Source organism: Physeter macrocephalus, chromosome 19 (genome assembly GCF_002837175.3).
Source record: "Physeter macrocephalus isolate SW-GA chromosome 19, ASM283717v5, whole genome shotgun sequence".
Classification (NCBI taxonomy): Eukaryota; Metazoa; Chordata; class Mammalia; order Artiodactyla; family Physeteridae; genus Physeter; species Physeter macrocephalus.
In genome coordinates this window covers 8001284-8016994 of record NC_041232.1, presented here as the reverse complement: position 1 = coordinate 8016994, position 15711 = coordinate 8001284, and the positions used below count along the sequence as shown (strand labels likewise).

The 15711-nt window shown below is 40.1% G+C and overlaps 1 protein-coding gene across 1 annotated transcript in view; it reads right to left on the bottom strand.

Annotated features, from left to right (window-relative positions):
- GRK3 (G protein-coupled receptor kinase 3) overlaps window positions 1-15711 on the bottom strand; it is a 101951-nt gene that overhangs the window by 31791 nt on the left and 54449 nt on the right. Inside the window, exon 3 of the mRNA XM_055080678.1 lies at window positions 6186-6259. Within this exon, the coding sequence (XP_054936653.1) occupies window positions 6186-6259 (74 nt within the window). The remainder of the gene's footprint in view (window positions 1-6185; window positions 6260-15711) is intronic.

Here is a 15711-nt window from a genome sequence, read left to right as displayed (position 1 = left end):
AGATCAAACATACTTATGATTGGAATTCTAGAGAGAGGGAAAAAAAAGAGACTGGAGTAGAAATAATGTTTTATAATGGCCCAAATTTTACCAGATTTGGTGAAACATATAAATTGACAGAGTCAAGAAACTAAGTGAAAGCCACAAAGGAAAAACACAGTATCTGAAATTACTCCACTAAATGCACCTCCTCGGAAGTCAGTCTTTGACCCGGCAATTTAAGGTGTCCACAAAATCACAATACATCACATTGAGTTGTGCGTCTGTTTTGAATCACTGCATAGCAGTTATCACTTCCTGATATATTTCCTATTCATTCATTACTGGTTTATTGTCTGTTTCAACAAAAAAAGGAGCTCAAAGAGAGCACAGACTTTGTCCATCTTGCTCATCCAAACAATGCTTCCCAGCATTAGTGTTTGATAAATATTGGTTGCATGAGTGAAGAAAAGTCTGTGTAGTAACTTTACCTCTGATCTTATATTTTCTGTTTTCTGTGATTTATTATTAAATCTAGATGTAATATAAATATTTTTATAAGCTGCGTCTAAATCTAAGTGGAACAAGGAAGCGTATAAACCAACACACCGAGCAGTAGCTACATGTCAGGTGCTGCTCTGGTGTGTTGCATACACACATGACAACCCTAAGGACAGACACTGCTATCACCCTAATTTTTAGCTGAGGAAACCCAGATAGAGCGAAGCAAGGCTCCTTGCCCAACTTCAGGCAGCTAATCACTAGCAGTGTCCAAATCCAAATCCAGATGGTCTCAGTTTAGAGCTGGAACTCTTTACCACCATGTTACAGCATATACCTAAGCAGCGTATTATAGACATTACAGTTTAGAAAGCAACTGTCCATCTGGCATCCCATTTGAGACTCTCAATTAGCCTGTGAAATAGCAGGAGATGATTACTAACCTCACTTCATAGATAAAGTAACACGCTCAAATATTAAGTCCCCATTCTATGAGCTCAAGTACAGGACAGTGTCTTGGTTCACACTTGTAAGCTCTGGGTCTGACACAAGGTAGATGCTTCAGGGTTTGCTCAATGACCAGCACCATATCCCACAGCAAGGGAGAGGGGCACAGCTGCACCTAGATCCTAGCTGGGCCTGCTGTCTAGGAGTCAAACAGTGGTCCAGTGAAAATACTGATGACACACACACACCAGCAGCAAGCATATATTAAGTATTCCACGGGCATTACAGGCAACAGACAGTGTAAGAATCAGAGAAGCAAAGCAATCACGGAAGACTGGGATGACTGTACAGACAGGCTTTACTGGAGAATATAGAAACTGACCTTGGCCTTGAACGAAGCAAGGCTTTCCACAAGTCGAGAAAAGAAAACGGCATCCTAGGCTGGGGGAAGGACATAACGAAAGTAATAAAAAGAAGAATTGGGCTCGGTGGGTTCAGGTAATATTGGTTACTGGAAGGTCTATGTGAGAAGGTAGTGAAAGATAAAGAGGAAAAGGTAAGCGATAACTAATGCAGAGATATGTTAGTGTTGGAAGAAGCAATTAGGACTTTAGACCACAGGAAAATGGGTAACCCCTAAGAGTCTGGGGACACAGAAAAATGGAAATACAATGGACAACATACACACTGCAAAATATCTGACAACAGAGTTTTCTAGGGATCAGGATCATAAAACTAGAAATTAAAGAATCCACTAGGGTGGTGAAACCAAGGAGTCAGAATTACTGATAACTTCAATCTTCGAGGCTGTACTGACTTACACAACTGTATTTGAAACTCCAAGGTGGATGGTATTGTCAATTAAAGAACACAAAGCAAGTTGCTGAGGAGCCCTGAAGCATTTTCCTCCAAGGGGATAACCTGATAGGCCAGATCCATCACACCAGGCCAGGAGAGAGGAGAGAAGAGCTGCAGAACAAGCCAACAAAGAGAAACTCCGATGTCTAAAGTTCAAATGGAAATACATCAGCAGTAGTCACCACCATACTGGCCAGAAGTGCTTAAGAAATAACTACGTAGGTTGCCCATCTGTTTCATCTACTAAAGGAGATTGCTTTCTCTTTGACAAAGCAGCTGAGTACATGCTGAAATTGGAGAGGTGAAGCTTTTAAGAACACAGGAAAGAAAAAAATTTTTTGACACATCAAGCTGTGAGTCTCATCCAGATAAAATGCCTGATTCAGACTGAAATAATAAAGTCACTTCATACTCAGGGGAATCCTTTTGGATTTAGCTTACTTTTTTTTCACATGATGCTAAATGTGTATCATCATTTGATCATTCTTCCTGGAAATACATTAATATAATTTTTAAAATGTAGAAAAATGTCATTTTCATGTATATCAATAAACCAGGAAAAAAGGGAATATTCTTCCAACTTTCAAAGATACAAAGATTACTAATATCAGCCCTAATTATGCCATGCTTTCTTTGGACCATTTCAAATGTTTTAGGGTAAAGACAGATCATGCTAATAATATTAGCATATGTCATTTCTTAAATATATTTCAATTAATATATTCTCTAATTTCAATTTTAATTTCCTCTTTGACCCATAAATTATTTAGAAGTTATTTGTTTCCAGGCAGCTAAGGATTTCTTACTTAACACTGTTATTAAATTTGAGCTTAGTCCACTGTGGTCAGAGAACATACTCTGAACAATTTCAATCTTGAAATTTGTAGAAAGTTTTCTTTAGGGTCCAGCATATGATCTATTTTGGTAAATGTTTCATATGTACTTTAAAGAATGCAAAACTCTGTTTTTGTTGGGTCAATTAGGTCAAGTTTATTCATCACTTTATTAAGATCTTCTATATCCTTACTCATTTTTTGCCTCTTTGTTCTACAAGCTCTTGAAGTATGTGGGTGTTCCACTAGGGTTGTAGAATTATTTTGTTTTGGATCTTCCTGCCAATTTTTGCTTTAAATATTTTAAAGTTCTGTTATTTGTAAGATACAGATGCTGACTCCTCAATCATTATGAAATAATCTCTCTTTATCTCAAAGTAGCATTGCCATGTACTTTGTCTGATATTAGTATAGCTATACCAGCTTTGCTTCAGTTAGTGTGTATATTACATATCCTCTTCCATCCTTCTGTTGAAAGTATATCACTTCTATAAAAATTGAATCACTACACTGTACACCTGTAACTTATATAATATTGTACAGCAACTATAGGTTAATCAAAAAATAAAATATCTTAAAATACATAAAGCATCTCACTTGTAAAGAGTATATAACATGGTTTTGGTTATTTATCCAGTCTGACAAACTTAGTCTTTTACTGGGAGTATTTAGTCCATTTATATTAAACGTAACCATCAATATTTATATAGATGAATTTATGGTTACCACCTTACTCTTTATTTTCAATTTGACCTCCTACTTTATGTCCATCTTTTATTCTTTTTTTTTTTGGATTAATACAATGTTGTTTTATTCCATATCGCCTCTCTTTCAACATACACATTTTATTCTTTTAAAAGTTACCTTAGAGATTACAATATGCATCCTTTACAAGTCAATGCAAATTATTATTTTTACTATCCCCAATAATCCTAGAATCTTAAAATATTTTAACTTTATTAACCCCTCTTCTGCCTTTTGTGCTACTCTCATACATTTCAGTTTTACACACACTTTAAACTCTAAGAACATATTAAAGTTTTGTATGGTCAACATTCATATATTTCACATACATATTTACCCTTTATGATGTCTTTCATTCCTTCCTACATTTCCATCTGGGGTAATTTCCCTTCTGCTTACAGTAGCTCCCTTTAGTATTTATGGTAATGCAGTTTCACTACTGACACATTCTCTCAGTTGTTGTCTGAAAATATCTTTATTTCACCTTCATTTTTGAAGGAAGTTTTGGCTGAGGAAAGAATTCTAGGTTGGCAGCTTTTTTCTCTCATTACTTTAAAGATGGCCATTTCATTGTCTGTCTTTCTTTTTTCTTAATCATTTATTTTAATATGTCACAGTCGTTTTGTTCATAATACTGCCCCTATAAAAATGAAGTGTCTTTTTCTAACCTCTGGTTGCTTTTAAAATTTTCTCTCTGTCACAGGTTTCCACAGTCTTATATCGATGTGCAAAGATATGTTTCCTCTGTACTCATCCTGCTTGGGGTGTTCTAAGTTTTTTGAATCTGTAAGCTGCTGACTTTCATCATTTTGTAATATTCTTAGTATTATATCCTCAAATACTGCTTCTGTCCCATTCTCTCTCTTCCTTTCTGGGAGTCCAACTTTACATGTGTTAGACCTTTTAGGTATGCCTCACATGTCTCTAATGCCTTTATTTCTTTTCTTTCTTTTTCTTGTTTTTTTTTCCGTTACACGGGCCTCTCACTGTTGTGGTCTCTCCCGTTGCGGAGCACAGGCTCCGGACGCGCAGGCTCAGTGGCCACGGCTCACGGGCCCAGCCGCTCTGTGGCACGTGGGGTCTTCCCGGACCGGGGCACGAGCCCGTGTCCCCTGCATCAGCAGGCGGACTCTCAACCACTGCACCACCAGGGAAGCCCCCTTATTTCTTTTTTATATTCTTTTTTCTCTGTATTTCAGTTTGAGATGACCTACTGACCTGCTTCCATATTCATTAATCCTGTCTCGCATGTGACAATCTGCTATTGTTTCTAACCACTAGGTTCTAATTTCAAATACTTTATGTTCTAGAATATCTGTTTGGTTTTCCACAATACATTCAAATTATGCTGAAACTCTCTATTCCTCCATCTAATTATTTTGCCCATCTTTTCCTCTATTGTCTGGAACATATTATTTACAGTTAGTTTTAGGTACTTGTCAGCTAACTCCAATATCTGATTCATCTGCGGGTCTGCTTCTATTGCCTTGTTTATAAGTCATGTGATCTTGCTTCTTAGGTGGAAAATCATTTTTTACTGTATGGTGAAGATTGGAGAGTCACTATATATTGTTATTTTCTACCTGCAAAAGAGACAGAGGGCTCCCCTTATTCTCTGCTGCACAGGTAGGGAGGGAGTTCATCACCCAACAGGGGGTTGAGCTGGGCTGGTCTGGTCTGCCACTTGTGTAGGACTCAGTCTGCCTCTGGTTGGTCCCTGTTCCTAAGGCCTGGCTCTCCATGGAGTTCAATGAGATCTCTGTCTCCTCACCACTGGATTCAGTTCTGCCCTTCAGAAGTCTTCAGGATAGCTCTTTGGCCTCCGGCCCACTCAAGCTTCAAAACTTGGCGTGTGTCTTGAGCAGGGGGACCCATCATGTTTTGGGGGCTCCTCCAGCTTCATCGTTTTTGTTTTTTTTTAATATGTTTGATGTTATAATTTTTTGGTTTTTTGGGGGGCAGGAGGGTGAGGGTTTGTCTGCACCGCACGGCTATGGCATCCTAGTTCCCTGACCAGGAACTGAACCCAGGTCCTTGGCAGTGAGAGCGCGGAGTCCTAACCACTGGACCACCACGGAATTCCCAGCTTCATCTGTTTTTTACTCCAGATCCAGAAACCTCTTCTGGTTTTTCTGTCTCCCAGAAGCAGCCTCCTGCCAGGGGCCAAAGCTGGATTCTCATCTGCCCACCACACCTGGACCAGCCACCACCCCAGGTGATAAGTGGTTATGGCTCTTCAGTGGGGTTTTCATCTCTTGCCTGTTCTGTTTTCGGATTCCTGCCACAACAGGTGTACATTTCAATACCGTTTAATACCGCATGGCTGTGGGAGGTTTCAATGTGTCTTCCAGAAGCTCTTGGCCTGCCTCTTCAGATCCCCTCCCAAAGTCTTGCTGGGAAAAACCAGCTGTGGGTTTGAGGCCACCCTTTCCCACCAAGTCTCCAATTTGTCACTCTAGTAATGTGTGACCACAAAACTTTGCTAGATTCTCTTTCACCCAGTAGCAGCCCCCTGCCTCGGCTTCTGTGTCCAGAATCAGCAAGCTTCTGCAGAAAATAAAATGGCTGGTAACGCTCAGTACACCTCTGAATGATTCTTCCTCCTCTGGAATTTTAGTCCAACTATTCCTCACTGATTCCAGAACACTATAGAGCTTTAAAAATATGATTTTTATAGTTTTTGTCAGCATCTCTAATAAACTATATCTTGTAGTACTAATTACTTTTGACGAATTTCTAAGATATCTAGTAGCCTTAATATTTCCCAAAGTACAGGTTAAATATGCTTTTGAAATAAAAGCATTGATAAAAGTCACTTCTTACCTCTTCATAAAACTTCACCTGAGGTACAGCTTCATTAATTTCATTCAAACAAAAATCTTTAAATAGCAAGAAACCTAAAGAAAAAGAATAAAAAATTTCAGGGTGGGCGATGAATGTAAATTTTATCCCACAGGGTGTTTTCAAATTCATTTGTTTCAACCTCTTCCTCCCCCACCCTTAAAATAAAAAAGGGGGTTTCAAGAGGCTACTTAATGCCTAAAAGGAAATAATCCAGGTAAAGTAAGAGAATCACACACCTGGTTCCTTGCTTTGAGGTTCCTTCTCTCTTGGCAACCCCCCTGCCACTTTTAAAAAATGCACAATTAACAGTGCTAGTGGTTACCACCACTTAGTGCTACTGGTCACCAGAACAAGTGGAAGATTAACCAAAGAAATCAGAGATACAGGTAATACAGAAGTTGGTAAGAGTCACCATGGAGCTAATAAATGCTAAGCCCACAGAAAGAGAACTAAAACTCCCTTAAGAAAAAAAAAAAGAAGTACTTTCCTAACCTTTCTAGCCTTTTCTCTCACCACTTACTAGCTCAAGTCCCTCCAAGTCCCTACCAAATACCTCGTGCCAGAGCAGATCACCCATTCCCAGATGGTGCTTTTCTCCTTCACAACTCCAGGCCTCATCTTCAAGCAATCAGTACCTTCTGCCCGGGATACCACCCCCATTGCACAGTGCCTGCTACACAGTGGGAGGCCAATAAATATGTGTTGAAAGGCCCTTTCAACACGCCTGTTTGCATGGCCCTTCCAACACGCCTCTGCCAAAGTGCTCTCCCAGGTTAATTATCTGATTTACAAGTCTCCCACCCCAGTACCAAACCCAGTGGCCAGCTCAATGCCTTGCACCTAGTCAAGCCTCAGTGAATGAATGAAGCTGGAGAGGACAAGCTGACACCAGACTGAGGGCAGAGATACTGGAAGATTACGAACAGTCAAAAGCATTGAGAAGGTCCAAACAATTAAAGGATTGTTAGGAGAGACAGAAGTCACAGGGAAAAAAAAGTGAAGAAAGACTCACAAAAAGTCTAAAATGTTGGGCAAAGGTAGATCAGAACTCCCCAGGTAGGACAGGAAGGAAGCAGCTTTGACAAGATTTTCATTCACGTTAACATAAGAGTTATATAACTTGAGCTTGTCTGTTGTTGCCCCATAAATTCCCCTCCATGCTTCCAGGAACATGACCTTTGAGAACAGTAAATGTTTGTTCAGTGGAACTAGAAGAAAGGTATTTGGACTACTTGGTTAAATAGGCAAGACCAGACTAACAGGGGCTGCGTGCACAGCTCCAGCAGGAGCACAGCCGTGCTCATATTGTCAAGGAACTGCAGCAAGGCCAACATATGGAGGGAGCAGGGAATTCAAGAAGCAGACGAGCAGGAAGAATTGAAGATGTGAATCTCTACCGATTTGCATGTTAATATTTTTATTTTAAATAAGAGAAAGGTTGAATATTTGTTCTCATTCATTTCAAAGTAATTTCCGATCTCCCTTGTCATTTCTTCTTTGGCTCATGAGTCATTCAGGAAAGTGTAGTTTAATTTCCAGATATTTGGGGGGTTTTTTTCCAGGTATTTTTGGGATATTGATTTCTGTTTAATTCTGTTGTGGTCAGAGAACACATTCAGTAGGACTTCCAATCCTTTTAAATGTATTGAAACTTGGTTTTGGCCCCAAACTTGGTCCCTCTAGGTGAATGTTTCAAGGGTACTTGAAAAAAAAAACAACAACAGTATACAGGGTGGAGTGTTTCATTAAATAAAGTAAAAAGGCAGTTAGGCCAAGTTGGTTGATAGGGTTGTCCGGGTGCTCTAAATCTTACTGAATGTCTATTTATTCTCTCCATTATCGGTGGAGGACTGTTGAAATCTCCACTTGTAAACTGGAAGGGAGGGGAAAGAAAGGAGGAGGAGGATGAAGAAAGGGAGTTGAATGAATAAACATCCAACTTAATATGTTGTCACCTACTTCTTTAATGCAATTTCCATCATCAATGTGTAAGATAAGCCAAAGAATTATTTGGAACATCGTATGGGAGGAAAAAAACAGTATTTTCCTCGTGTCTGTACATAAACTGAAGCATTACTTTCTATCACAGCAGCTGTTAAAATGGAGCAGCCAGAAGAAAGACATTTTGCCGTTTGGATACATCCTAGATCATTGTGTTCCAGGCTGAATGCAATTTACCTTCATTAGACTTAAATTACATTAAAAAAAAAATGAAGCATTACTCAGATTAGAACAAAAGCTAAAGGGCAAAAATAAGGAAACAATTTGCCTAACTGGTTCACTTCATTGGTGCAATTTCTCCAGATTTCAAAGAATAAAGAGTAGTGACCCAACACCTGCTTACTAGGTAACTGTGGAATGTGTTTACCCTTGTTTCTATATTTGAACCACTGCAAACTGCCTGAATACTGACTGACTTCCGAGTGTATGCAACATCCAGGAAAGGCAAACTATCCCAATTTGCCACTAAAATATTTTGCAAAAATTAGTAGAAAGAATTGTATTATCTTTTATAAAAGATCAATTAAGAACTTTTGAAAGCATTAAATGGTTTCTCTGGGAAATTGAAATATAACCACCTAAAAAATTAAAAAGAGGGAAAGAAAAATATGAAAAAAATCTTCTAAGAAATAATACCTGTCCTAGGTTTTACCAAGGAGATTCAAACACTGGGAAGGAGGATATAGACTGCATAACTGCTAAAAGTTCCTACCAAAATTTACTCATTTGACAAAGCATTTACTGAGTGTCTACTAAGAGTCACTGTGCTATATGTTGGTGAAGACAGAGTTTTTCCCATAAGAGACTTACGGGTTTGTGTAAGGGGCAGACAACAAAGTAGTAAACAAATGAAATAACTGTAATTTATGGTAAATGATATAAAGGAATTAAATATGATGCTGAGATCAATGATAAAACAGAATGTCAATAAGACCTCTCTGAGCTGTGGGATAAACAAAGTACAAAGCATTTCAGATTAGAAAAGGCCAGAATGCCTAATCTCACACCTTCTATTCAATATTGTGAGGTCTTAGCCAGTGCAATAAGAAAAGGAAATAAAACTTACTCAAATTGAAAAGGAAGAGTTAAAACTAATTTTATTCCTAGACAACGTGATTAACTATATAACAAATCCTATCTACAAAATAACTACTAGAACATATAAGTGAATTTAGGAAGATCCATAAATGACCATAAAATACAAGGTCATTAGCTAAAAGAATCAATGACATTAGATACACTCACATCACACAGTTTTAAGATGGAATTTTGAAACAAGTCCATTTGCAATAACATTAAAAAAGAACCAATACTTAAGAATAAATAAATAAGAGATATACAAGGCCACTAAGTGGAAAACTATATAATATGACTGAAAGATGTTAAAGAAGATCTAAATAAATGGAAAGATATAGTCAGTTCATGGATTGGAAGACTCAGTATTGCAGATGTTAATTCTCCCCAAATTGATCTATGGAGTCAATGCAATCCTAATAATAATCCCCATCGGCTTTTTAAAGAAACTGACAAGCTGATTCTAAAATGTATATGGAAATGCGAAAAACCTGGAATACCCAAAACATCTTGAGAAAGAAACAAAAGGTTCAAGGACTTACACTGCTTAATTTCAAGACTCATTATACAGCCATGGTAATCAACACAATGTGGTACTGGCATAAGACTAAATCCATGAAGAATAGAGGATCCAGAAATACACTTATACGTGCTCAACTTATTTTCTACAAATATAGCAAAGCAATTTATTAGGAAAAGGAAGTCTTTTCAACAAATGGTGCTAGAAAAAACTTATATCCAAATGGGAAAAGAAGAAAAGAAAGAAACAAATCTGAAAAAGGCCTATATCCCGTTTATGTATACATTAAAAAAAAAAAAAAACCTCTTACAAATCAATTTTTAAAAGGAAACAACCCAATAAAAGAATGGGCAAAAAATGTGAACACTTCACAAGGGAAGAAATATGACTAGCCAATAAGCGCATTAAAAGGGCTCAATACCGTTGGTCATCATGCAAATATAAATTAAATCACTTTGAGATACCACTTCATAACCACTAGAAGGGCTGAGTTAAGAAGACTGACAATATCGAATTTTGGCAACCAGAAGCTTCGTTCACTGAGAAGCATACATAATGTTTTGGACTCCTCGTGCCTCTGAATCAACAGGCACAGAGGGGAGTTACTGTGCTGGCTGGGATGACTGACGGGCTGTGACTCCACAATGGAGGGAAGGCGAAAGAAGGAAGAAGGGAGGAGAAGAATAAAGGAAAGAAGGGGAAGCTCTTCCTTAGCATCAAATACCAGCCAAAAACTATAGAAGGAATGATGATGGAGTTAGAAAATCAATAGGTGCCAAAACCAGGGGGCAAAAGTTTGATAAGGAACAAAATATTTACACAGTCTCAAAAGTAACTTCCCATAAATTACTTATTACTTACAAAGGGAAAGTAAAGACAGGCCACAGATTTGGAGAAAATATTTGCAATATACATATCTGATAGAGAACCTGTATCCAAAGTATACAAAGAATTCTCAAACTCAATGATGAGAATATAAACAATCATGTATTTTAAAAAATTGAGCAGAAGATTTGAATACTTTCACCAAAGATGATATATAAATGTAAAATAAGCACATGAAAAGATGTCCAGGGCTTCCCTGGTGGCGCAGTGGTTGAGAGTCCGCCTGCCAATGCAGGGGACACGGGTTCGTGCCCCGGTCCGGGAGGATCCCCCATGCCGCGGAGCGGCTGGGCCCGTGAGCCATGTCCGCTGAGCCTGCGCGTCCGGAGCCTGTGCTCCGCAACGGGAGAGGCCACAACAGTGAGAGGCCCACGTCCCGCAAAAACAAACAAACAAACAAAAAAAACAAAACCAGATGTCCAACATTGTTAGTCATTAGGAAAATGCAAATTAAAAACACAGTGAGATATCACTATATACTTCTTAGAATAGCCAAAAAAAAAGAGAGAGAGAGACAATGCCATTGCTGATGAGGAGAGGATGTAGAGTAACTGGAACTCTCATAGACTGCTAGTAGGAATGCAGGCTCATTGGAAAACATTTCTTTAAAGTTAAAATATCCATTTGCCATTCAACCCAAATAGACACACTCCTAGGTATTTACCCAATAGGAATGAATATTTATGTTCACACAAAAATCTGAACACAGATATTTGTAGTAGCTTCATATATAATATCAAAAAACTGGGCATAACCCAAATGTTCTTCAGTTGATGGCTAGGTAAACTGTGATGTATCCATACAATGGAACACTACTCAACAAGACAAAGGCATGAACTACTGATACATCCACTATAAGTAAATCTCCAATGCACTGTGCTAAGTGAAAGAAACCAGACCCAAAGGCTACATGCTGAACGAGTCCACGTATGTGTCATTCTAGAAAAGGAGGAACCACAGGAATAACTAGATCAGTGGTTGCCAGGGGTTGGGGTGGGGTGTGGCGGTCAACCATAAAGGGCACTAGAACATTTGTGGAGGTGATGAATTACTCTGTATCTTGACTTTGGTAGTTGTTATACAACTTTATGAATTTGTCAAAACTCACAGAATTGTACATTGTAGATGGTGAGTTTTACTTAAATTATACCTCAATAAACCTGACTCTTCCTGCCACCCCACCAAAAAAAAAAAAACAAAACTGGTGCTAAGGAAGAAAGAAAAATAAGATTGGGTACATACAACTAAGCCAGGGACAAGGCTCAAAAGATATTCCTGAATAGTGGCTTTAAGTCAATCACAAATTGGGATCTAAAATTTCCAGAAGCTAATGCCTGATCACTTACATGGTTGTCAATCTCTACAGGATGTTTTTCATAAAGCACAAGTTTGTATGGAAGATAAAATAATTCACACACAGAGGCATGGGACTAAAATAAGTAATTACAAAGGTTCTGGGTAATGCAGAGGCTGAAAACAACTACTCTGACACATTCAGGACACACAATAGTCTTTACAAGTGAAAATAAAGGAAATCTTAAATGATAACTAGAAAAGCAAACTCAGGGGCTTCCCTGGTGGCGCGGTGGTTGCGCGCCTGCCTGCCGGTGCAGGGGAACCGGGTTCGCGCCCCGGTCCGGGAGGATCCCACATGCCGCGGAGCGGCTGGGCCCGTGAGCCATGGCCGCTGGGCCTGCGCGTCCGGAGCCTGTGCAAAGGTTCTGGGTAATGCAGAGGCTGAAAACAACTACTCTGACACATTCAGGACACACAATAGTCTTTACAAGTGAAAATAAAGGAAATCTTAAATGATAACTAGAAAAGCAAACTCAAAAATACAGAAAAAAAGCATACAGATGTAAAAACAGAAAACTCCCACAGGGCACCATGCCCCTCCTAGATGAATAATACTAACTTAAATTCCCACTGAATAATTCTCCCTTTCATTTCTTCCAAGTCCCAAGAGGAATAAATAAATATAAATCAAAATGAATATTTAATTATTTTTATCTACTTCATGCAAACCTTAAATAAATAAATAATTTTTTTTTTTAATTTATTTTTTTTTTTGCGGTATGCGGGCCTCTCACTGTTGTGGACTCTCCCTGTTGTGGCCTCTCCCGTTGTGGAGCACAGGCTCCGGACGTGCAGGCTCAGCGGCCATGGCTCACGGGCCCAGCCGCTCCGCGGCATGTGGGGGCTTCCTGGACCGGGGCACGAACCCGTGTCCCCTGCATCGGCAGGCGGACGCGCAACCACTGCGCCACCAGGGAAGCCCCTTGGTACGGCAGGTGGGAACTTCCTGGACCGGGGCACGAACCCGTGTCCCCTGCATCAGCAGGCGGACGCTCAACCACTGCGCCACCAGGGAAGCCCCAAATATATATATATATTTTTTTTTTATTAGACTCTGCTTATCAAACTAGAACTTTCACTTCCTGACTTAAAACTTTACAGAAGAAAATTAGTAACAAAATGTAGTTGAGGAATATTGTAAATAGGTCTTCTAAATATCCAAATTATCTACCCCACCTCCAATTTAAATTCAGCATATACGTGCTCAACAAAATGTTCTTAGATTAATTCATGAGATCACTCATTTAGATAATGGAGAGATTTGGGGCCCTGAATATTAACAGTCTACTAGACAAAACCACAAATGGTAATGAACATGGCCAAAGAAAAATTCATAGAATGTTCCAAGCAATTGGCTCTTACTTCAAAAGGGAACAAAGGAAATTGGGACTGGGAGGAAAATGTGAAAATTCAGTGGCAAGAAAAGTATATCTAAACCCTTGCAATAGTTGGATTACTTTCAGCCTTTACCAACATTATGAAATGATGGAAAAGAAAAAAATTTCTGGCTATGTACCATGTCAATACTCTTTCCAGACTGGGGTCAATTTTTTTTCAGTTATAACTGTTTAATGCACATCTAATAGTAAACAAACAAAATGACAAAATAAAGTGAGATTTAAAATAGAAATATTATTCCAACAATCCACCTGATTTATATTTCTCAAAGACGTCTCAAAGAACAATGATTAAAGCTGGCAGTATGGAAATTAGGGTATGTGTGTACATCACAGATTAAACATGGCCAGGACAAAGCGGGGAGGGTGTGTAAAACACACTGGGTCTAACCATAATTTTAACAAGGAAGAAACAGAATAACAATCAACCAATTAATGCATGTGTGTTCACTTGGTGATAATTCATGAGGCTATGCACTTGGACTTGAGCACTTTTCTATACATATATTCCATTAAAGGTTTATTTAAAACAAAAGAGAATCAACCAATAAGTTTTTTGTTTGTTTGGTTTTGGGTTTTTTTGGCTGCATTGGGTCTTCGTTGCTGCGCTGCGGGCTTTCTCTAGTTGCGGCGAGCGGGAGCTACTCCTTGTTGCGGTGCACAGGCTTCTCGCTGCGGTGGCTTCTCGTTGCGGAGCACGGGCTGTAGGCACACGGGCTTCAGTAGTTGTGGCGCACGGGCTCTAGAGTGCAGGCTCAGTACTTGTGGTGCACGGGCTTAGTTGCTTCTTGGCATGTGGGGTCTTCCCGGACCAGGGATCGAACCCGTGTCGCCTGCATCGGCAGACGGATTCTTAACCACTACGCCATCAGGGAAGCCCAACCAATAAGCATTTATGTCATGGTGCTATAAGTGTAAATAAACGGGTTCTCAGAGCAATTGCAATCTGATTGGAGGTACTGATAGACATACATAAAAGATAATACCTAACTGCGTTGCATTAGTTAAGTGCCATCCTCGCTTTGCAGGGAGAGATGCATTGCTTCCTAGATCACGGCACGGCCACCTCAACATTCGTCCAGTCTCCTTTCCCATTCGTCCTGCGTGCTGCTGCCTGGATCTGACCATGCTGTTCCCTTGCTTTTGAACTCATCATTGCACAGAACGCTGGATAAGACCCAGCCTCTAACATCTGCACTGCAATGCACGCCCCCCTCTGCCCCACACCTCCCCAGAGCTACAGCGCCCACCTGCCCAGCATGACCGGATGCAAGCGCGGGTCACTCAACACGCCTCTGTGCCTTCACACACGCTCCTCACCCCACCTGACACAGACCCACTTCTGTTCTTGCCGACCACCTCTCTACCCGCTTCCCCTCCCCCACCCTTCTCATTCCCTCCAGACTTGACCTGGTTAACACCCACTTTACCTTCAGGACCTCAACTGAGCATCACGTAATGCAGTAAACTTCGAAGGGCTCCCCAGCCCAGCCAGGTGGAGGAGCTATCCCTCTTCTGTGCTCCCACGGCCCTGGGTCCTTAGTGCTTTCAAGGCCACTAACTCGCAACTATCTCTTTATATCTTATGAATGGACAAAATGGCTCAAAGTTGTAAAAATAAATTTAAAAGGTATAAAACGAAAAGTTTCCTTCTAGTCCATGTCCTTCATCTTCCCAGTAGCGCACCCACCACCATCACCCCCAAGGTAATGGCTATTACTGGTTCCTTGTATCTTTTCAGGGAAGTGATGTGTGTTACTTCTTGGCCAGGTGCTAAGAAAACCGTGTGATTCCTTCACCCAGCTCAATGCAGGAAACTCCACAGTCCTAGGGACACCAGCGCCACAACATGGCAAGAGCTTGGCACGTGGAGGGGGGCCTCCCGCTAACCCTGCACCGCTACGGATGAGAGAGACACTCCCATGTGTGGGTCTCTGTTATAGGCGCCGTGTTACCTCCTAACACAGCACAAAGGCAGGCGCAAAGACGAACTCTTATTTCCTACCATACTGTTTCCGTCAGCCTTTTTTTCATAACTCGAGACCGTGGAGATCTTTCTATACTAGTCACGAAGAGCTACCTGGCCACTCATTACAGCTGCATTATTCCAGCGGATGGAATGTCAGAAGTTACATAACTTGTTCCCCAATGGTGAACATTTGGGCTGCAGGAAATATTTTGCTTTTACAAAATTGTTGCAATAAATAACCCTCTCCATACATCATTTCTCATGTGATCGAGCCTATTTGTAGGATACATTCCTCCGAGTGAA